Source organism: Gouania willdenowi, chromosome 18 (genome assembly GCF_900634775.1).
Source record: "Gouania willdenowi chromosome 18, fGouWil2.1, whole genome shotgun sequence".
Classification (NCBI taxonomy): Eukaryota; Metazoa; Chordata; class Actinopteri; order Blenniiformes; family Gobiesocidae; genus Gouania; species Gouania willdenowi.
In genome coordinates this window covers 15024517-15048191 of record NC_041061.1, presented here as the reverse complement: position 1 = coordinate 15048191, position 23675 = coordinate 15024517, and the positions used below count along the sequence as shown (strand labels likewise).

The window sequence follows — 23675 nt, the reverse complement described above, 5'->3', positions numbered from 1 at the left end:
GACTTTAATCCAGGTGAGATGAGGCAAAATGGCTCATTTGAGAGTAAAGGTTGCAGATCCCTGGGCTAGATGGTTAGACAATCCAAATCTGAATAAATATAACAGCATCGGGTTTCCTAATGTTGCATTATCTTAGATTATTTGATTATTTTTTATTTATTTATTTATTTTTTTGCTGCGAAGAAAAGGTAAGCGAAATGCTTTGACAAATTAGTTCATTTATTTTGGCCAAATCTGCAGGAAGTTGCGTTAGCTATGACGTAATTACTGTGCGACGGCGACTTCTGCACACCAACGTAGTTTGTTTGTTGACTGTGTTTTAAATGCTATTCTTGTGCACACCGTGTTATTAGACGTCACCAGTCCATCGTTTCATTTAAGGTGAGTAGTGGTTTGTCTAATGAAGGATTTAGAGGTGTAAAGAAACTTGGCAGCTCCACTAAATTATGTCACCATGAGTGAAAGACTAACAATGTGTCCACATTACGGCTGACTCATGGTCACTGTATGTTTTGGTCATTTAATTTTTCGTTCTCAAAAAGGATATTAAAAACAAAAAAATAGTGGTTTGCCAATGTAATTTTTGTTTTAAAATTCGGAAGTTAAGACTAAAATTCAATGCATTTTTCTTAATGAGGATCGATAATTGTTGAATAAAAGGTTTACAGTTTGGTTTTCTGTTTCTAAAAACAAGAAATTAAATAGAAAACAGAAACAAAAATTCCCGGTTTTTCTCTTGGTGCGACCGGAAGTTGCCGTTTTCAAAGTAAGAGCGCGTATGAGGACGTCAAAATATAACTTCTACCTGTGGAATCCCAAAGCCCAGGCTAAATGTCTGACGTGATTTTTGACAAACAAAACAAGATTTGTCATCTCCAGAGATATGCACGCATTTCACACCAAAGAAAGTGGGGGGTTTCTGCAATCATGTTTTATTCTTGAGTTACACTCTTTTATTTTTATCAAAAAACAACATACTGTACCATGTCCATCATTTTCTGTCACACAACAGCACCGTCCGTAAACGCGCTCTTAATTTGAAAACGCCAATTTCCGGTCCCACAATATGAAGAAAAAAAACCTGATATTTTTTTTACTTCTGTCTTCTATCTTTACGTTTTTAGAAACCTGTTTATAAAGTTTTGTTTATCCCTCCTTGACCCTTGTGAGGAAAAATTCTAATTTAAATTTTGGAATTTTAAAATTAAAATCAAATAACAACTCAGTTTTGCTGTTCTTTAATATCCTTTACTGAGTGAAAAATCCAATGACCACTGAGGTTTGTATTTATGCGTAAACCTCATTAAGGTTAAAAACGTCTTGTAGCTTTCAGTTTCCGACAAACAATTCGCGGCAGTACGCAGAAAACATCAAACATGATTGTAAAGATTTAAAAGCATAAATAGACACCGAGGAAATTTTAAGGTTTTCTTTTTTTCAAAACACTTTTTGTTGCACACTCAATTGACAACATTTTTTAACATTTGGTATAATAATTAAATACAGTAACAGGATCAATTATCAACCAAAAAAGTAAGTAATAGTAAGAATAATAGCAACAATGGTGTAAAACAAGTTGTCAAGCAGAGCAATAGATATTGGATACCCATGAAATGAAAAAGTCACACAAAATGTATATAGTTACCCACATACCCTTAGATATATATATGTATGTATAAATAAAGTAAACAAAATTTACAAAATAAATGAAAAGTAAATAAGTAAAATACACAGAATAAAAACTAAACACACAGCATACCAATATTTAAAAAACAAATAAGTAGACAAAATTAAAATGATATAATTAAGAAAACAAAATAATAATTTTAAGGTTTTCAGGATAATTTTCAAAGCTGAATGTGCCTTTATGATCAGAAGATGGAAGCATTACCTTAGTTACTGCAATGGAATGTGACATATCCAATAGACATTTAATTGGTGGACGTTTGGTTTTGTTTTGCAAATCTCAATACGTAGCCCGATGTTTTTTTCACATTGTGTTGCAGTCCCAGTCCCCGGTATGAGTACAGAGGTGATGGGGGGCGATGGGGCTGCTGCCGATGTCGGCAGCAGTAAAGAGAAAGAGACGGAGAAGAAGAAAAGGTCTCGTGTCAAACAGCTGCTGGGGGACGTAAAAAAACAAGTGGAGTTCTGGTTTGGAGACGTCAACCTACACAAGGATCGTTTCCTGAAGCAACTCATAGACGAGTCTGAGAATGGATGTAAGAGAGCGTAGCATCATCATCATCATCACTGTGATGGAGTTGTTTGGACGTGAATGTATTGACAGTGTGAGGATGTGTTTGTGTGTGACAGACGTGGATATATCTGTGTTGGCGAGCTTCAATAGAATGAAAAAGCTGACGGCCGACACCAAACTGATCGCCAGGGCTCTGAAAAATTCATCTGTTGTTGAGGTACAGAAGCTAAAGTTTTTTTTATGACTATCTATTATGGTACTACTAGCTGAATAGCTAAAGGCCGAGTAAATCCACTTGTTTCTTTCTTCTTCTTCTTCTTCCTGTTTTTTTTTTTGCAGATGAACCTTGATGGGACTAAAGTAAGACGTCAACATCCGTTAGGGGAAACACCGATTAATGTTGACAGCCGGACGGTCTATGTGGTAAAACACTTATTCTTCCTTTTGCATTCAGTTCCTCTAAAACAATTTTAATTTAGCTCTGCAGTTGACAGACCACGTACCAGCCAGCTGCACTTTTCATATCTTATCATGTGTGAAGTAATTTTAGAAAAACCCACAGAATTCTCTGAGAAAGGTCTTATGTTATATCCTTTATACTGCTAAAAAAAACCACTGTACACACAGCGGCTGATCCTCATTTCTTACTATTGACCTCTAAAAATGCATCTCATCAACTCATTATATAACCTGATCTCAGAATATTTCGAGGCGTGACAAACCACAGTTAACCACAAAGTTTATTTAATTTAAAACTGCTGGAGAAAATAATTTTGTTTCTATCTTATAAATCCATAGTGTAGGCCTTAAAGATCAATGCATTGAAGATAATTTCTTTGAAAAAAGATGTAAAATGTTGAAATTGCTGCTCCAAAGTTTGTTTTTTTAATGCATTTTTGCTACATTACTCCCGTTCCTGCCACTTCACCATGTTTTCTACTGTCAATACATTTTCAGCACTTATAAACACTTTCCACCACTTTTCCCGCTTAATGTCTCATATGTTGACCCATTATTGTCACTTTTAACCTCTTTTTACCATAATCTATGCTTTTTTGGCCAATTTAACCACGTTCACGATTTGTCATGCCCATTATTTGTCAGTTTAAACTAATTGTTCCTACTTTTAAATTTCATTACCCCAATCCCCCCGACTCCCATTTCTGCCACTTTTAAGCCAATATTGACACTTTAACCTCTTTTTACCACTTTTTCTGTCCGTTTTTCTTTTTCTTTTTTTTTTTTTTGCCACTCATTACTCTTAACCAATTTCTGTGGTTTTTAAAATCCCACATTTTCTACCATTTTTGGTCTTATTTTTTTATGGATTTACATCTTTAAAATGACTATATACTATTGCTCAAATAATAATAAACTTCCTGGATAACAGTGGATATTATTCAGATAAATAAAAAAATGTGGTTATTACAGATTCATAGAACAATGGACCATCATTTTGCTGACTTTATGGATGGACCCCAAAAATCTCTCCCCTTTATTCCCCCTTATGGATGACCCTGTCTCCACATGACTGTTATTCAATGTTCATGTCTGTTCAACCACCTTCAGGTACAGTGGGGCTCCCCGGTTTCTGGATCCTTTATTTTGGGGGTTGCGGGCTGAAAAAGGTTTAGAACCACTGCCTTAGAGCAAAAAAGGAAGATGAAGTAAATCATGCGTTAATGCAGCTCTTTGCTCTTTGTTTTATTTTCAGGAACTGTTGCCCAAAGACGTGACTCACAGCTGGATAGAAAAAGTCTTCTCCAAATGTGGCAACGTCGTTTATGTCAGCATTCCTCGATACAAGTCCTCTGGGGACTCCAAGGGCTTTGCCTTTGTGGAGTTTGAAACCCAGGATCAAGCGCACAAAGCCATCGAGGTGACGGCACAGTTTCAACACATTAGTTTAAATTTTACAAACTTGTTTACAGCCCAAAGAAGTTTGATGGAAAGTTTGTATTTCAGATGCTGAACAACCCACCGGAGGAGGCGCCGAGGAAAGCAGGAATTTTCCCCAAAACCAAGAATAGGAAGCCTATTCATGTGGCTGCAGATAATCCAGCAGCAGGTACAGATGCTAAAGCAAGAAACCTCTAATACAGTGGTTCCCAACCCTTTTTCTTATCGTCAACTTGGTAACGCTTTAGTTTAGGGAACGCCTATTAACCATTAATTAGTTTCTCATTGGCATTAGTAACATATTGGCTCCTAATTAGTCATTATTAAGCATTTATTAATGCCTTATTGATAATAATGCCTTATTATACACTTAATGGCAGTCTCGCAGTCCAAACTGGTTTAGGTTTAGGGTTAACGTTGGCATGTTGAGATAATTCATATACAACAACTTCCTTACTTACTACTATACTAATAAGTAATAATTCTGAGGTTATTGAGGGGAAACTCTTAGTCAATGGCTTACTGGTTGTATAATAAGGCCATGCAGAATAAGGCATTAATAAGTACTTAATAATGACTAAGTCAGTGTCAATATGTTACTAATTTGCATGCTAATAAGCATCTCATTATTGGTTAATAGGTGTTCCCTAAACTAAAGTGTTACCCAGAAGTCTCTGGTGACCCCAGAGACTTTCTTTCTCTAATATTAGTTTTTTTTTTAAAACCCTTTTTGTTATACTGTGTTACAAATACAAAGTGACAATATGCACCAGCACACGCTGCTTTTTATTTCAACTAGATTTATGTTTGAGAAAGTGAAAGTATAGAAAACAGTTGTTAGAGAATGTATGTGGTGTTATTAATTAAAAAAGAATCATTTATTATTTCAGCTCTTTGGGATTTCTGTTCCTTCCTGCACTGTATATTTATTTCTGTGATATTATTGTCACTACTGTTTTGTATATACTCTATTATATGTATTAATATTCATGTTTTTCTATGTTTATTCTTCCATAGTGTTATTTTATTACTCTATTCTTGAAGGCAGAGGTGGACAACTTCTATCACAGCGGGGGCCACAAAACTGTGTTTGTTTGATCAAAGGGCCACATTATGTACATTCATGTTAGCATTTAGAATAATGAGCAATCTGAGCATTAACAAGGGAAAGAACAAATAGATTTGAGTAATTTTGGGTGTTTTTCTGTTTGTTGTTGTCCTGCTCATTATGAGGCATTTTGTGCATTTCTCTTGTCCTTTTGTGTATTTTTCCTGTAAAATGATTGTTTTTTTGGTCATATTGTTTATTTTTGTTGTCATTTTGTGTTTTTTTGAATAATTTATGTGCATTTCTGTTGTTGTTTTGCGTGTTTGTTAGTACTCTGGGTTTGCAAAGTCATTGTTTGAGTTTTTCTTGTCTTTTGGAATATTTTTGTTCTCATTTTCTGTAATTTTGTATATTTTTTTTGAGTCATAGTGTATTTTTGTTATCACTGTGTTATTTGGAGTCATTTTGTGAATTAATGTTGTTTTTTTAATGTATTTCTGTGTTTTTCTTGTTTTTGACTGTATTTTCCTGCAATGTTGTAATTTTTTGTCTTTTTTTAATGTATTCTTGCTTTTGTTTTGTGTATTTTTCTGTCATTTTGAATGTTTACTTTGGGGGCCGCATGTGGTCCATGTCTACTTTAAGGGCTTAAGGTGGAATTTGTGGATGTTATTTTGTGATGTACATGCTCATGCACATAATGACCTTTTTTAACTGTGCAAAATAATACAAATAAATACATTTATTTTGAAAAATTAAAAATTCAATTTTAATCAGTAATTTTTTTAATATTCTTTTTATTACTAGACATTTCCGGTGACTCCATTTTATTTCCACGACCGCAAGGCTGTAAAACACAGCCAAGTTCAACCATTAGCTTCTGTTTTTAACATCTAAACTCTTCTCATGCTTCAGGGGATGAAGAAGAGAAAAAGAAGCGCAAAAAGAAGAAGAAGAAGGAAAGCGCCACAGCTCAGACGACGGTGAAGGAAGTCAAAGAGGAGGCGATGGAAGAGGAGGCGCCCGAGCAGAAGAAGAAACGCTCGCTAGCTCAGGAGTCTGAACCCGAGCTCACCAAGACTCACAAAACACTGAGCAAAGTGTCGGAGAAAAAAAGACGGCGTTCGCAGCTTGCAGAGGGAACCGACAGCGACACGCCAGCAAAGATCAGAAAAACCAGCGACGCAGGAGAGAAGACGGAGGAAACAGAAGGCAAAAGTATGAACGCAGTGATGTAAAGAGTAGGGCTGGGCGATATGGACCAAAATCCATATCTCAATATTTTTTCTCAAAATGGCGACATACACACTGGCTAAAATAACTTCACAGTGCCTTATGATTGGTTTAAAAAAAAAAAAAAAAAAACTTGTGCATGTATCACAAACTCGTGGCCCCAAAAGTAATAAAATGACAGCAAAAAATACCCAAAATTACGACAAAAAAACAAATTAACAGAGGAATATACAAAAGAACATCATAAATATTTAATAGGACAATAAAATACACATAACGAGAAAAAAAAAAATCCACAATGGGACGACAAAAATACAGACAAAAACGTGCAAATAAACGGCGAAATATACAAAAGAAACCTAACAAAAATAATGAAGAGGAAAAAGAGGAAGAGAAAAAAATACACAATAGAACAATGAAAATCCAAGAACAACTAAAATAACCAAAAAAAAACACACAAAATGCCTCAAAATGACATCCAAAATTACTGGAAAATACACAAAAGAACAACACAAATACTTAATGGGACAACAAAATACACAAAAAACCAACAAAATGTACAAAAAACAGAAATACACCAAAGAACAACAAAAATAATGATAAGGACACAAAAAGCGAAAAAAAAATAAATAAACAATGGTACAACATACATACCAGAAAAATACACAAAATGACATCCAAAATTACCAAAAAATATACAGAAAATCAACAAAAATACACAGGACAACAAAAGGTGGAAAAAATACACAATGGGACTGGGACATTTATTAACAAACAGCTGCACAATATGTGCCACTTTTGGCTTGTTCTCCTTTAAGGGACAGCATGTGTGAGTGAGTTCTGTAGTGTCTAAATCTGCTTTTAATGCTGTTCTGAGAAGCATCATCTCCTAAAACAAGTATTTTAATACAAAATAAGCTTTAGAATAAAAATATATCTATGTACAGTAGGTGTTATTGTAAATAGAAATGTCAATATGTCTTGAATCTTGATGTATTGCGCAGCCCTATTCAGGAGGATGTTTGTTTATTGTGTTTGTCTTTGTGTAGATTCCCCCTCTCAGAGCCACCAACAGGTCGACCCAGAGACAGGAAAGGAAAACCAGGAAGACGCCACCGTTAAAGCAAAGAGGAAGAGAAAGAAGAAGCATAAAGAGAAGCTGAAAATAGGGGAAGAAGTCATTCCACTTCGTGTTTTATCAAAGTAAATGTCCTTTTTACACCATCGCATTGTCATACACACAATACAGTGGTTCTTTTTTTAGAGCGTGATCACATTCTTAGATTACACATTTCTGGCACCGCAAAGAATTTATCCTAGAATTATTTTTTTATCATATTTGTTATAATGCAGGGGTGTCAAACTCATTTTAGTTCAGGGGCCAAATACGGACCGCTTTCAGCTTAAGTGGGCCACAGATTTTAGGTAAAAATAATCAACAATGTGCCCTAGTTTGCACTTCCACGCATAAATGATAAAGTATGTGAGTTTTCCTGAAATTACCCTTTGGGAATTCGAGGCAATTTTGTGGAATAATTGGATGAATTCACAAGAATTTTTAGATTAAAAACGACCGCCGTCATGTGCTATAAGGACAGGGAAACTGAGCTCTGCAAATAATGTGGATTTTAATTGTTATTCTTGTGTTTGGAGGAGCTGCGATATCTACAACTGAATTAGTCGGTACTCTACAAAATGTTCCATGCTTTTTCTATCATTTTTACTTTCTTAAGTGGGCTGAAATTTGATGCTCTAAAAGGACCGGATTTGGCCCCTGGACCGTGAGTTTGACACTTGTTAAAGTGTGTAACCCATACAGAGCTGCCAGGATTAGTGCACAAAGTGACAAAATGCATTAGCTCAGTTATTTGTATACTGTATTTTTTTTTTCTTATTTTGTCTACACTGCATTTTATTTGAACCAGATTTATATTTGAGAAAGTGAAAGTATGAAATACAGTTGTTTAAGATTGTGTTGTGTTTTATTTTGAAAAGGAATAATACTTTTTGTTTATTTTTTCTGTTATTTTCTCATGTTTTTGCTGTGTTTTGTCATCATTTTGTGTCTAATAGTTATCATTTGTGTTTTTGTTGCCGTTTTGGATCATTTTTATTTATTTTTTTGTGTGTATTTTTGAATGTTGTCCAAAAATCCAATTATATTAACACATTCCAGGCGACCCCACATGGGGTCACGACCCCAAGGTTGAAAAGTGGGGGCTATAATTACACTGGCTGATTCAGAAAATGCGTGCATTCACTCTGTCTGAAGGGAGGACTGGCTGAAGCTGAAGGAGGAGTACATGACGTTGCAGAAGCGCAGCATGGCGTCACTGAAGAAGTGCATCAATAAGATCGATCAGAATGAGAATCAAAGTGTGATGGAGACAGAGAGTCGGCCTCAGGAGGAAAACGGTACATAAAGGAGCCTCTGTCTCACTTTTCTCTTTCCTTTCCAAGCTAACGTGTGTGTGTCTTTGTCTTGTGTGTCCACGCAGCGCCAAGTGAGAAAGCACCGCCCCACGGCCCTCAGTTCACCAGCGGCGTGATAGTGAAGATGACGGACACTAAGCCGTTACCAGGACGACAGGCGATCAAAGTACAGTACCCAGCAGTGCTCGCTCATCTCTGCCAGAGACAGAGCTGAGACCACAGTGGTTTAGACTCTCTGATCTATTCACACAGGACACGCTGGGTCAGATCTGTCCCGTGGTCTACGTAGACCTCCTGGTGGGAGACACTGAGGGCCACGTCCGCTTCCAGAGCCCAGAGGACGCCAAGGCCGTCTGTGATGGGAAGGCTGAGCTGCAGAAAGAGCACAGCTGGACACTGGAAATCCTCACAGGTTAGTGTGTGTGTGTGTGTGTGTGCGCGATCCCATTGGGCTGCTTATAGACAGTTAAAAGAACCTAAAAGCTGCTGGAGACACTAATATTATTTATCAGATAAAGACATCATCATTTTCTCGTAAATTGCTCGTTGAAACTTTGTTTCCATCCGTTTCCTTTCAAACAGAAATGTCAACCTTTTGTAGGGTGAACAAAGTTTCCCAGGGACCCTTAACTCATCTAGGGGAACACATTAATTTAAATGACCAAAACTCAGCTAATATTTGCTCTATCGGAGAAATTCACGCAGTTTCTGAAAGCTGTGGAGATGCTCTTTACAGCCATTAGCACCATTTATTTATTGAAATGTTTATTTAATGATTATTATATTATATATATTATTATATATTATATATATTATTATATTATATATAAGCTTTGAGTGTTTTTTTTCTCCATTGTTTCAATGAGAGATTTTAAGAAGGTTTACATTAGATCAGGGGTGTATCGCGGGTGAGGGTACAGTTATGCCAATTAACATAACTGTGCAAAATAAACACTTTAAGTAGTTTAAAATTAAACAACACTTTTCTTTATTGTGTTTCATGGCATAACATTGAGATAAAATTTTTTTTAAAAAAATCACTGTACTGTATTATATTAATTTTTATATTTAAAAAAATATCTAAAAATAACAATTTCAAATATGGGCAATGGGCCAAAACAAATCGCTTGGCCCCAAATTGTAATAATGCATAATAAAGGTGATTGACTTCAGTCTTTGTTATAAAATGAGAAATGTATTTTTAAACCTTATGGACAATAACAACTTATTTATCTACTATGTTGTATTTTGCCCTTACAAGGTAGATTCAAAAAACGTAGAGTACTTTGAGTATGGCGAGGTCTACCTTTTGGATCCTTTTTTCCAAGCAATCTTTGGTTTCTTTAAAAAAAAAAACAAAAAAAAAACAGATGAAACAAAACCGTAATCATGACTTTGGTGTTAATTCTCGTGGATGTGAAGGTGACAGTGAACAAAGGTACTGGCAGAAGATCCTGGTGGACCGACAGGTGAAGCTGAATAGACCCAGAGAAAAGAAGCGAGGCACAGAAAAGGTGAGTTTAACCTCATTTAGAACTGAAAATGACTTAAATCACATGCAGGATTCTAATCCTATAATAGCATCTGGATTCTGTGCTTGTTTAATAGTTTGATTGATAATGATCACTGTCGTTCATCCAGCTCATCGCCAAAGCTGAAAAGATCATCCTGGCCCGAGCCAAGCAGGCTAACAAGCACATCCGATTCTTCGAGGACTGACGGCCACAAGATTAGACACAAGGAAAGAGTGGAGAAGATCAAAGGAGCTCCTTTTTTAAAGTCTTTTTTTTTTTTTTGCACTGGAGTCCTTTGGTTGATGTGGAATGCTGCTGGAAACGTTGCCATCACTTTTAAACGGATAACATTTCTATAGAAAGACAATTACAAATGTGAGAAATCAGTGTTTTTGTTTTTTTTTTTTTTTTTAGAAAAAATAGAAAATAAAATTCCTATTTTCCCGATTGTTGTGTGTGAACCATGATCTGAACTCATTCTCTGTTAGATGAATCCCCATAAATCACTACAGTTGGTCTGCAAAGCACTCTATGAGGAACGTGGTCCGCTTGGCAGCTCGTTATGGTTTCCATAGATCTCCCATCTTTTCCTTGGAATGTGTACAATTTGGACTTTTAACTAATTTGAAACCCACATCTCTGACAGTCAAGCAGCCTTTCTGTTTGAAATGACACAACACAACAGCAAAAATGCACAAAAACATGAAAACGACAAAAGTACACAAGAATCCAAAAATACACAAAACAACAGCAAAGACGTACAAAATGAGAATAAAATCACCTTGCTTTACACTAAAACTCAAAATGAGTCTTTTTACAACGTTAAGAAACATGGGTACAATATATGTTACCCCTCAGCCTGGATTGTATCATTATTTGGAGGATGTTAATGTGGAATTTTATGCACAACCATTAAGTTCTGATTGATGTAATATCAATTCTGTATGCTATAGGTTTACTGATGTAATGCCTATCAGAGCCGCATGGTGGTGCCAAAATCTCAAATGTATAATATAATAGGGCAAGTGCCATCAACACTATTCGAAGTAACTTATTAAAGTTAAGACAAATTAGTACTTTTTTTTAATTAAAAGGAAACCATTAAGAGTTGGCAGCAGATAAGAATGGACTTAAAAATGCAAATATTTTTGTCTATCTTTTCTTTTTTTTATTCTCCTCACTAGTATTTTTAAAATATAATGAACTGATCAAAAATACCATTTTCTACAGGCCTGTATCACTGAATTTCTTTTGACCTGCTTTAATGCCTTCTTTCATATTCCCAAAACTGTGGTTGCAAACATATGGTTCACTGGCTATAACCAGCCAATCAGAAAGTCAGATCAGGCCCTCGGTCTAAGTTTGTGGGGCCGCCAAAGAAGATGCACAAATCTACTAAAAAACCATTCAAAATGAGAGAGAAAAAGCCCCCCAAATGATTACAATAATACACAAATGAATGTAAAATATACAAAATGTCAACAAACAAAAAATGCCTTAATGCTCAGATTGATAAGCAACATTTACCTCAGCGGGATCCCTTTATCAACATTCGTGACAGCATTTAGAATAATGACCAATCTACACATTAATACAGGAAACCAACAACAAAAGGGTTTGTGCATTTTGTGTGTTTATGTTGTATATTTTACTCTCATTTTATGTTTTTCAATTTTTTTTTTTTTTTTTTTTTGTCATTTAGTATGTCTTGTTTTGTATGTTTTTTTCATGTCGTATTGTTTAAATTTGTTATCATTTGTGTTTTTGGAGTCATTTTGTATATTTTACTCTCGTTTTGGGTATTTTTAGTGTCATTTTATTACATACTGTGGGTAAAATAAGTACTGAACACGTCATCATTTTTCTCAGTAAATATATTTCTAAAGGTGCTGTTCACATGATTTCTTCACCATATGTCGGTAACGGCCTATGCAATCCACACATGCAAACAAATCATAAATTAAGTTATGTGTAATGATGTGAAATGACACAGGGAAAAAGTATTGAACACATGAAAAAAATGGAGGTAAAAAAGTATTAAAGCGATCCTGCTCCTTATCAGGGCAAATTCATATCAGCTGGTCCACAGGATCACTTGTGGAGAACTTCAGAAAGACCTGGAATTAGCAGGTACAATTGTTTTAAAAAAAAAAAAAACAATAAGTAACGCACTTATGCCATGACCTGTAGGCACGCTCACCACGCAACACTCCATTGCTGAAGAAAAAGTATTTTGAACCTTGTTTAAAGTTTTTTGCATAACACTTAAAGACCTTTTTGGCTTCCATAATTTACACCATGTTTGGAGGACAAATGGCACTGCACGTCACCCAAAACGCACCATACCAAAAACAGTGAAGTTTGGAGGTGGTAACATCATGGTGTAGGGCTGTTTTTCAGCATTTGCTACTGACAGACTTCGCATTACTAAAGAAAGGATGAATGGACAAATGTAGTATTCTTGTTAATCGGCTTCCTTCCACCAGGATGATGAAGATGAAATGAGACATTTAAGCAAGACAACGATCCCAAACACACAGCCAAGGAAACTCAATATGATTGGTTTCAGAGAAAGAACATGAAGTTGCGAGAATGGCCCAGCCAATCACCTGACTTGAAGCCAATTGAAAATCTATGGAAAGAACTGAAGATCAGAGTTCATAGAAGAGGAACCTTCAAGACTTTGAGTGGAAGAATGGGCCAAAATCACACCTGTGCCAATGCACACCTACTGGAGTTTCTCCATACAGGAGGTGGTTTGAAGCTGTGTCAATACCAACAAAGTCTTTTGTACGAAGTATTAAATAAGCGTGTCATTTCACATTATTACACATAACTCAATTTATGGAGATCTTATGGTTTGATTTCTTTCCATGTGTGGATTACATGGGCAGTCACCAACATCTGCTGAAAATTGCATGTCAATACCACCTTTAGAAATACATTTACTGAGAAAAATGGAGACTTGTAGAATACTTATTTTTTCATTTTGTGTGTTTTTGGAGACGATTTGTGCATTTACTTTGGGGGCCACACGAAGTATAGAGCCCGAGCTGTATGTGGCCCACAGGCCAACAGTTGCCCATACCTGTTCTTAATGCATGTTGACAATGTGGCCCTCAGATCCAACATTCGCATTCCCCCCACTGTGATTGAAGTTGTCCATCTCTTTACTGTTTGTATGTTTTGGTGAAATGGGATTTTAAAAACCACAGAAACTGGTGAAAAATTGCAAATTAAAGTGGCCAAAAAAAAAAAAAAAAAGACAAAAATAGTGGTAAAAATGGTTCCAAGTGTCAATAGTGGAAGAATGAGTTTAAACTGGCAAATAATGGCCATGACAAATCGTGAATGTGGTTAAATTGGCAAAAATAAGCAAGAAAAATGGTCAAAAGAGATTAAAAGTGACAATGGGTCAACATATGCAATATCAGGTGGGAAAAGTGGTGGAAAGGGTTTATAAGTGCAGATAATGTCTTGAAAGTGTAAAAAATGAGCAGAAGTTGCATTGAAATTTGATGGAGAAGTGGCAGAAATTGTGGAGCAAAAATGCATTAAAAGGAGCAAAAAATATGGGGCGATAAAGTGATGAAAACAGGTGAAAATATGCCAAGTTTGGTGTTAGTTGTAGAAAAAAATGAGCAAAAATTGTCTGAAATTGTTCTAAATATATTTGCAGTTTCTTGAATGCATCTGGCGACCCCAAATGGGGTCCTGACTCCAAGGTTTTAGAACCCCTGATCTTAAAGGAGGGCGTCAGTGATGTTAATTAATCAGTGAGGACACGTGGAGGCGTGCTGCTGTCTAATGAGCTAACGCTGACTGGAGTGCGCGCACCGCCTTCCGCTCTCATTTAACTCCACGGTGCGTAAAAGCGCGCAACAAGTCCACAGGATCTCCTCAGTCTGACACTTTGCTCTCTCTCCATCTGTCCTCACCGGGTCCCTGTATGTGAACGCAGCGCTTCCCTGCACGCTCACACACGCACGCACGCACACGCACACACACACACGAGCCGTGTCGTGTGCCGTTAATTTGCGACTCCAGATGCGGTTTTGCTCCCAGCAGCGCTTGTAGAAGACAGGAGAAGCTCGTCAGTGCGCGGAGAAAAGAAACATGGAGAAAGAAAGTAGGCGACAGCAGCAGCAGCAGTGTCGGACCACTGCGCTCAACATCACCTCGTCCTTCTGCTCAGCCGCGTCCATCGCCTTCTGCATCCTGCTGAGCTTCAACGCGGCTGATGTCAGGGACCGCGTTGTGGATTTGGAGAGTGCACGGAACGGAGAGCGCGCCTCGGTCCGTGCGTCCGCGGATGATTTGGATACACTGGTTCAACAGAAGGTGGATGAGCTGCTCTCCCAGGTATGGATTTCATGATCATTTATTGCATTTTTGAGTTAAGTTATCCTCAAATACAACACATTTACCCTTGGGGTCAATCTGACCCCAGGGATATTTGCTACCAGGAAAATGATTTTCAGAAAATTTTTGACCAAGTTTTTGCGTCTTTGTTTATTTGTTGAATACATAAATAACCCCCTGCCTTGATAATGCTCAGACTAATGTTTGTTTTAGCTTTTATTCATTTTTATGATGAATATCCTACAATAGAGATTGAATTCTAAATAAATTGCTCAAGGCTTAATAGTAGCTTGGTTTCATTATTATTATTATTATTATTATTATTATTATTATTATTATTATTATATTTATATAGCAGGCTACTGTCTGTACACACTTCTAACAATAAGTGGCAACAATCAGCTATTATTCTATTATCTGTTGTGTTGCTTCGCCAATAAATATAAAACAATATATCACATTCATTTACTCCAATAGCTTAGATTAACCCTCCTCAAATATTATTATTACAATTATTATTATATTACACATTTTATCCCTGGGGTCAGATTGACCCCAGGGATATTTGCCTCCAGAAAATTGTTGACCAAGTTTTTGTGTCAGGCACTTTGTTTATTTGATGAATACATAAATAAGGCCTTGTTAATGAAATATTGACCTGTTATAGCGCCACCATCAGGCCAAACATTTAAATTAGAATTCATTTATCTAGACTAATTTTTACCAAAATCTTCTCAAATTTCCTGACCACATTAATGACCACAGAAGTATGAACCCTATGGTTGTGGTGGTGATATAGCCTTTCCCGCAGTTTTAGAGTTAGTGTACTGTATCTTGAAAATTTTTCATCCAAATCTTTTCTAATTTGGGGTGCACATTCATGACTCAAACAGAATGAATCATATTCATTGATGTTGGTGACACCTCCCCCTTTCATCTCATAAACATATTCATTTACTCATTTTTATCTCCTTTTTCTAAAATATTTGGGGTTTTTCGCTATAAAGTCCTCTGTCTCAGAGACAATCTCCTCTACATCACTTTTACTGTGAAAGAGCTGTTCCAAAACCTCATTGACGATAAACCTTTTCCTAGTTTTGATATGTCTATGCTTAATCAATTGTACCCATCAAAATGGGAAAAGCCATGAAATATTAAGCAAAAAAACCCCAAAAAAAACAGTAAACTCTTGTTTTTGAATAATAAACCTTAAATTCTGTCAAATTGACCCCAAGGATAATAGGAGGATTAAAGAACAGTGGATGAACAAGTGATTGTGACTGAAAAACAACATTTTTATTGAATTTTTCAGCGCACGTATGAGAATTTTGTGAAGATCCGGACGGCCAGACAAGCATCTACTGATTGCAACTGCCCTCCAGGTAGGATGATATTTCTCATGAATGGATGGATGAATTCTGGACATGTTCCTGACAGTTTGCCTGCATAGATTGTGTTGATAGTCTGCTGTGAAGCTTCCAAACAGCTGAGCAGCATGTAGGCATTCAGCTGCAGGCTATAGATAGAGGCGCTGAGAGCCTCTTTGACTGCTGCTTGTCCACTTGAGGAGGAAATAACAGGAACCTGAAATGCACGTTTCTCACCAGTAGATGGTAACATTTTATTCCCTCGCTGTGTGTGGGTCAGCATTCTCATCATTTTGGGGATGGTGTTTGGAGCTTGGGTTTAGCCAGTGCGTCCTTAGTGGGAGATTTTTTTGCTCGAGGATGTAAGCAGGAATGTTTTGGATTTGAGCTACAAAAAAAAAAAACACACACACATTTTTCCTCAGCTTCTAAATGTTACCAGGCCAGGCCTTTTATTGTGCATCGTTGCGGGTTATCATTCAAGGGGAAAACACACAGTTCTTCTCCACCACTGACAGCTCCAGTTTCAATGCAGTGAAAAAGACGAGAGCCGTTTACCACACATAGAACCCTGTGGATATTTCCTCCCTCGCAGCACAGACAGAGAAAATTATCAACACATTCAACAATACCAAGCATTTTTCTGCAGCGAAAGTCTATTTTCATCAGGATTACTTCAGCTCAATGCTTTCTCTCAGTTTTTTGTCTCATATTTTTTCTATTTATAATGATGGACAGTTGTTGCCAAAGTTTTTGGCTCGTATATCTTCTCATCTTTAACCCTAAACGTCCTTTTTCTGGTTATATTTTGTGACAGGTGAGAGTCACAAAACGTAGAGGCCCTTTGTCCATGTTTTTGTCTACTTTTCAATGCATCTTCTCTGATTTATTTATCACCTGCTGGTGGGAAACTACCAGTAATTATGCGGTTCTCAATTATTTCAAGAAAAAAAATTGAATGAAAATGAAATAGATGTTGTAATATTAATCAAACTCCATGTTTTTCCTGCAATGTGCAGATTTAGCCATGGTTTGGGTCATTGTGATTGAGGACAAATGGCCACTTCATGAAGCTGGATTGAAACACATTTACTAAAAGTATAATTTTGATTTAAAATCTTTGTATAACCTGTGAGGAAAAGGCTGTCGTACAAATTAGGATTGTTGATGTTGCTCAATCTGGATTTAAGGCTTGATTATAGCTGCTGTAGTTGGGGCCAGGCAATTTTAGGCAAAAATGGAAATGTTGCATGAGCTGAGGCTTGAACTCACTTCGTCAACACCAAGGAACATCATCAATGTGTAACAGAGCTAATTAAATAGCACGTGGAAATGTCACATGTAGCTTCACTGATTGAATAAGCCAGTCACCTGTGCGCAAGATAGCAGCTGTTCGCGTTCAAAGGCAAATTCAAAACGCTGTCAAAAATTCAGTGATTAAGTCAAAAATCCAAAAAATACACACATTGCATCTAGACAACATGGAGATGTTGGCAATTTAATGGCTCCTTAAATGAAAAACTGATGTTAAAAAATAAAATTTTTGCATTGCATTAAATTGTTCACATGAGAGTGAAATTCAAAATGGTGTCAAAAAGACACAAAATTCAGAAATTTTCCGAACATTACCTACCATGGCTCCTAAATGTTGTCTTTTTAAAAAAAAAAAAAAAAAAAAAAAAAATTAAACACTGAGTATGTGTTTTGTAAGAATTTGCAAGCACATGTTTACAGTCAAACATTTTGATGCACTGAAGATTCAATTTTTTTTGATTGTGTGGATTGTTTGTGTAGAACAGTCTGAAGATGTGCTGTAGGAAGTTAGGTGTCAATTGAGCAAAAATTGTGGGAGGAGATTGGTTTTATCCGTTTTTAAAAAAACAGAGTGGTGGACTTTATAATTTACAATAGGTTTAAATATACAGATGTTTCTTCAGTATTGGGGCTACCTTTTGGTGAAACTGCCAAATCTGTACCACATGTGGTTGATTTGTTGTGACTTTTCAAAATGTTGACCTATAGAGGCCTGTTGTAGCACCACCTTTAAGATGATTCGCTTGTTTTTGCAACAGAGGCAACCTGGCATGAGATTGGACTTTTGTGCATAATTTGGTGATTGTTCACACATGGGAAGTCGTATTTCATTGGAAGAACAACAACAACAACATGCAGGATGACAATATAGCCATGATCAGGGAGTTAAATGCAACATTTTTATGTATTTTAGTCATTTGATTTCCCACTCTTACGTTGTTTGCGTGTTCTCCTTAAGCATGTGTGCATTTTTTAATTTCTATTTTCAGTCCAAAACATGTATTTCTGTCCAATGGAGCCCCTGTAAACGTGTAACTTACTATGATTGATAAATGCGTTGAGCTGGCAGCTTGTCCAGGGTGAATGAATAATGTGAGGACATTAGTATCTTATGTAATCTTTTAGATTTCAAAGCGTCTCTTTCTTTTATATGTGAAATGATAGCATGGCTTTTTTTAGATGACATGTTTTTCAGGTCACTAATAATGAAGATAAACATGAAGCTGCCGAATGACTCATCCGCTGTCGGTTTTTTTTTTTTTTTTTTAAAAGATCGGTTGACATCACAGCCTCTGTCAAACTCCTGCTGGGAATGTTACACAGCCAGTGTGAACACACGCTATGCGACCTTTGTGGGGGGAAAAAAAAGCCATCGCGCAGTGTGATGTTTGAGTATTTCCGATCATGGAAAATTGTGGTGTTGCTGGTATCTGCGCTGCAGGATTTAATTGTCGTTATGTAAGAATTTGAAATACAGCCAAAGAGAGTTCTCCCTTTCCGACCCTGACATTGATCCTTCTAGTCGTGCGGGACCTTGATGTACAACCTTTTATGTGATGAACGACTTTACAGTGGATTCTTTCTTTGTATTGGAAAGTAAATCAACGACAAACAACACAAAGCCCGTAAAGAGGATTATCGTGAGCGATGATTCACATATCTCCTTTTTTAACTAATGGTTTATCATCTTCCAATGACTCATCAGTGCAGTGGTTTGAGCCAGCCTTGACGATCCAGCCCTGGAAGTATTAACCATAATAAGGCTTCCTCCAATCACGCTGCACCCCCAACATATGTCTGCTATTTTTTTCTCTCCCACTCACGGTTCTTTGAGATAACAGCAATAACACATGTGACAGCATTTCAATGAAGTGCAACCAATGATTCTGAAGCATGGCATCATGTTTGCCCGTTTTTAATGATCTGCTCATTATAAGACACACATGTATCATCAGCATACAGTGAACAACTCTTGTGTGGATGCTGCAGCTTTAATGTGCGACTTTCTCAACTAGCAGTTTGCGTTTTCACCATTTTCAAAGCTAATTACTCGTAGGTGGGCAACACGACCTCTTACTTACCTTTTCCCCTTATTATGATGCATTTTTCATTTCTTTTTGTTGTTTGTTTTGTGCACCAACCACCAAGTCAAATTCCTTGTACTGTCCTTAAAACTGTACATGGCAAATAAAACATTTCTGATTCTGATTCTATAGTTAATGTATGAATATAACAGATTTAAAAATCCAAGTTCAAGCTTGTATCAACCTATACCGCTATAATAAACGAGGCATTCCATGTCCTTTTGACAAATTTTCAGGACATTCCACATACTTTGGTTTCTAAAAATTCTGAAACTTGTACCATTTGTTCCTTATTTATTCAATAGGCGCACTGTGAATGTTCAGTTTGATAGGATTAATACTTTTTGAGATATTGCTAATTTAGTGAGCGGGGTATGTATTGATTTTCATGCGTCCTTATTCCAATATCTCAGGAACTACACCACATAGGAAACTGACATTTGTTATATTAATACAGCTTCACCTACTCTCTCAGAATATACAAAAATATCTGCTATACATCCTATCTGGTGGACATGCCAGCCCCTCAGAATTGGAAAAACTGCAATAAAAAATGATCTCTGCTTTAATTCATAGTTTAAAGATGACCCTTTCTTGGGGTATAAAACATTTTTTCTATCACTCACAAGTATTGAAAATCCTTTACATGAGGCCGTTGTAGCTTGCCTTTGGACTCATAATCTTTTATTGATTTAGTGTTGCACTAGTAGCATAAAAAATATAATTACCATTGTGTCAGTAAAACATTTATTTTATGAACACATTTCTGCATCAGAAACCAGTTCAATTTGTAATAATAATTAGTCAAACATTCCAAACTCAATATTCACATATGAATAATAATTATTGGTTCCAGCTGTGCTGTTTGTACTGCCACTTCATTCTTAAGATTTTGAGTTTCTTTCCTAAAAAGAGAAGTGTAACGTCTGCGTCACATGGTTTTTCCTTTATTCTGACCAACAGGCAGAGCAATTAGCCTGATGGAAGTCGACAGGAACAAAAGTCAGAAGTGTTGCTGCTTTGTGATCAAAGCAAACTGTTCGTGTTGAAGAGTGAAACAAGTTCCTCGTGACATTTGTCACCAAAACACTATTTGATGTTGAAATTGGTGTGTGGGCAATTAGGGTCCATGTAACTAAAGCTAGGATCAATTTACTCTCAGCCAGAGCTTGTTGGGTGCATATAAGGGATGAAGGCACTTTGTAATGCATGGAAGGATCTCAGACGCAGGAACTTTTTTTTGGATATTTGGGTCCCTTAATCGGGGATTTGTAACCACTAATGTGCAGAGGGAGATCAGGAGGTTGGCCTTGTTAAATGCTCCAGGTTTGAGTTTTCTATGGCTTACTTGTCCCCCGCCACAGTTCACGCCATGTAAAGCTAAACCCAGCTGTCAGTTTGTCTGAAAGCTGTTTTCACACTATTACTTTGGTCTAACTACTGTTGGGATGGAGGACGAGCCGACCGGGTGTGAAAGTGTCTGAAGTCCCACCCACAAAGTCAGTCTCCTCCTGATTGTTCCAGTGTTCAGAGCAGAGCATGTGTAATGGGAACAGTTTAAACTGGGAGGTTGGTGTAGATGCTGGTGTAGAGGTCCTTTCCTGTTTGTTGATTTGTATGCCTTGTCTTCTCCCATGAACTCCTTTCATCCACTTTGTAGCCTTTCTTAAGGTTAAAGCTGCAACCCACCATCATTTTTAAGAATAAAATCATAGTGTTTGCCTCATATATCAATGAATCGAACATAATTTACTCCAAAAAGGAAAAAAAAAGTACAGCTTGATATAGAGCTGGGCGATATATCGAATATACTCGATATATCGCAGCTTGTAGTCTGTGCGGTGTTGAAAATGACCATACCGTTAAACTCGCGGACTTTTTTTTTTTTTTTTTTAAATATCTTAGTGGCATTATGCACAAAAGGTGCACTTAAATTTAGTGTTGTTTTGAAATGTCATCTTAATGACAACATGCACAAAAGGGCACTATTTGTTTTAAAATATTGTAGTGGCATTATGTACAAAAAGTGCACTTTAATTTTGTGTTTTGAAATGCCATGTGAGTTGCATCCTGCACTAATGTCTTGTTTTGAACGTGCACTTTCTGTTGACAATTTTATGTTTGAGCCACTCACTGTTTAATAAATACAGTTATGTCAACTTTGACTTAGTTGTGATATCCCCTTTTTTGCATGAAAGTTTAAAATTGGCATATATTAATGCAGTATGATCAAGAATGTTTTAATGTAGACATATAGAATCATCATACTGGTGTGATTTTGTGCATCAAAGTGTTAATTCAAGGGTAATGCAAAATATCGAGATATATATCGTGTATCGTGACATGGCCTAAAAATATCGCGGTATTTATAAAAGGCCATATCGCCCAGCCCTAGCTTGATAGTTTTTAATCTCCATCATATTGTAAATACTCAACAGATGCATCGAAGTGTTTTTGAACGCATCACTGTAGTGGCCTCATTCCAATAATTTAGCAATTTTCCACGTAAAAGCTGCACCGTCACATAGGCCACACCCTATTGGCTGATGAGGGTGCCCTTTAAACGACTCGGCCAATCAGTACGGGCAGGTAGGTGAGCTGCGATACTCCCGTTTGGTTTAACCAAGATTTGTGTATTCCCGAGTATTCCGTATCCACATGAAGTCACCTCCTCACTTCCCCACAACTGCATATCAGTCCATTTACAGCTTTTTATGGTCACTTTTTACTGGAACCAGACTGATACATCGCTACGTCAGTTCTTCTTACAGTGAACTACCGCCTCACTAGTGATCACGTTGAGTCCAGACCCTGAGTCAGAATACGGACGCGATCGCTTCTAAACAAACCCAAAGTGGTGATTTGGCTTTGTGCTGTTTATCGTTTCCTTCTCTTACGAACCGTAATGGAAGGAAGTGGCTGTTCTGATGCTCCGTCTCTCAAATCTCCTTAAGGCGGGCATACACTGTGCGATTTTTGGCCGATTTTTCACTCATGTCTATTTTTGCAATCGGGCCGAGTCTTGGCTAAATCGTGTGTCGTGCTTTGTGTGGTACACATGGGGTCACAAGAAGCACCTCACGACCAGCTCCCAATCAGCAATCGTACGGCGTAAAAAAATCAAACATGTTTGAAATCCAGTCGCTCCTCGTGAGGGTATCTCACAGTTGAAGCAGTGCCACAGACTGGCTTACTTCATAGTCTCACACTGTGCATGCGCTAATACCGTAGGACCACTCTAGAATTGACGGACTGTCCATCACATTGCTGCTTTTTCTTTTTTAAAGCTCTTTTTGCTGAGATTCGCGAGTGTTTGTCCACTTCTGCGTTCTTCTTCTTCTGTTTTAATGGCGACACTTCAGAGTTCTTATTATTTGTACGCTGCATATCTGGAAACGAGACCCTGACGTGTACAACAATTGAAAAAATCGCCCTGTGTCTGCCCGTTTTTACGTGATCTTTCAGCCTCAGAGTCCGGCTGCACCATTCGCTCTCGTACTAACCTAAACGTGGTGATTTGACAACTTTATGCTGTTTATCATTTCCTCTGATTAAAAACCAGCTGAGATATCTTACATTTTAAACCTCATTGTATTCCCGATGAGACTGCATTTGTGCGCAGTGCGCACTGCTTCTCGGTTCAGAAACTTCAATTTAATACCGTTATTTGATTTTTACTCAAGCAAACGTCTTACTTTAGGTGCAGAAAATCAAAACAAATATTCAACAGATTTATGACATTGGCTGTCACTCCACTCGGACACAGTCCTGCATACAGAGACCAACGACTCCGTCCTAAGTTATCAAAGCTATAAGAGCTTTCCCTTTGCCTACATTTATCCGTGACGTTCAGTGGCTGTTACAGTTCCGTCCTCCCACTGTAGGTCTGTAATATTTTGCATCCCAACAGATGCTTTCACTGGACACGTGTGCGACTTACCGAAAAATCCACACATAAAGCGCTCCATCACATTGGCAGCACCCTTTAAACGCAAAAAATAGCGACTTATACTGTACTTTAGTTTTACCGTGGTGTCCTGTTTAAAAACACTTCTATGCACCCATCTCTGTGACTCCACATTCCACAATGCAATGTGTGAAAATGTCAACAGAAGTGTTTATGGTGGAGTCTTCTGCATCTTTTTTTTTTTTTTCGAGCCAATTATCTTTGATTCTTTATATTTATATATATATATATATATATATATATATATAAAAAAA

At 37.1% G+C, this 23675-nt stretch overlaps 2 protein-coding genes across 18 annotated transcripts in view; both read left to right on the top strand.

The window, feature by feature from the left end:
- Positions 1 to 262: 262 nt before the first annotated feature.
- Positions 263 to 10686, top strand: larp7 (La ribonucleoprotein 7, transcriptional regulator). The gene is made up of 13 exons (XM_028474502.1): positions 263 to 381; positions 2007 to 2222; positions 2317 to 2417; positions 2540 to 2623; positions 3915 to 4079; positions 4166 to 4268; positions 6063 to 6365; positions 7430 to 7583; positions 8653 to 8795; positions 8879 to 8979; positions 9066 to 9225; positions 10236 to 10327; positions 10455 to 10686. Exons 2-13 carry the CDS (start codon positions 2021 to 2023, stop codon positions 10530 to 10532), a joined length of 1686 nt encoding a protein of 561 aa, XP_028330303.1. The 5' UTR covers positions 263 to 381; positions 2007 to 2020; the 3' UTR covers positions 10533 to 10686.
- A 3511-nt stretch (positions 10687 to 14197) lies between these two features.
- The window catches only part of col25a1 (collagen type XXV alpha 1 chain), a 199888-nt gene continuing 190410 nt past the window's right edge, over positions 14198 to 23675 (top strand). For all 17 annotated transcript variants that reach the window (XM_028474638.1, XM_028474634.1, XM_028474632.1 and 14 more), the window contains exons 1-2: positions 14198 to 14689; positions 16002 to 16071. In XM_028474638.1, coding sequence (XP_028330439.1) covers positions 14444 to 14689; positions 16002 to 16071 — 316 coding nt within the window. In that variant the 5' untranslated portion in view covers positions 14198 to 14443. The remainder of the gene's footprint in view (positions 14690 to 16001; positions 16072 to 23675) is intronic.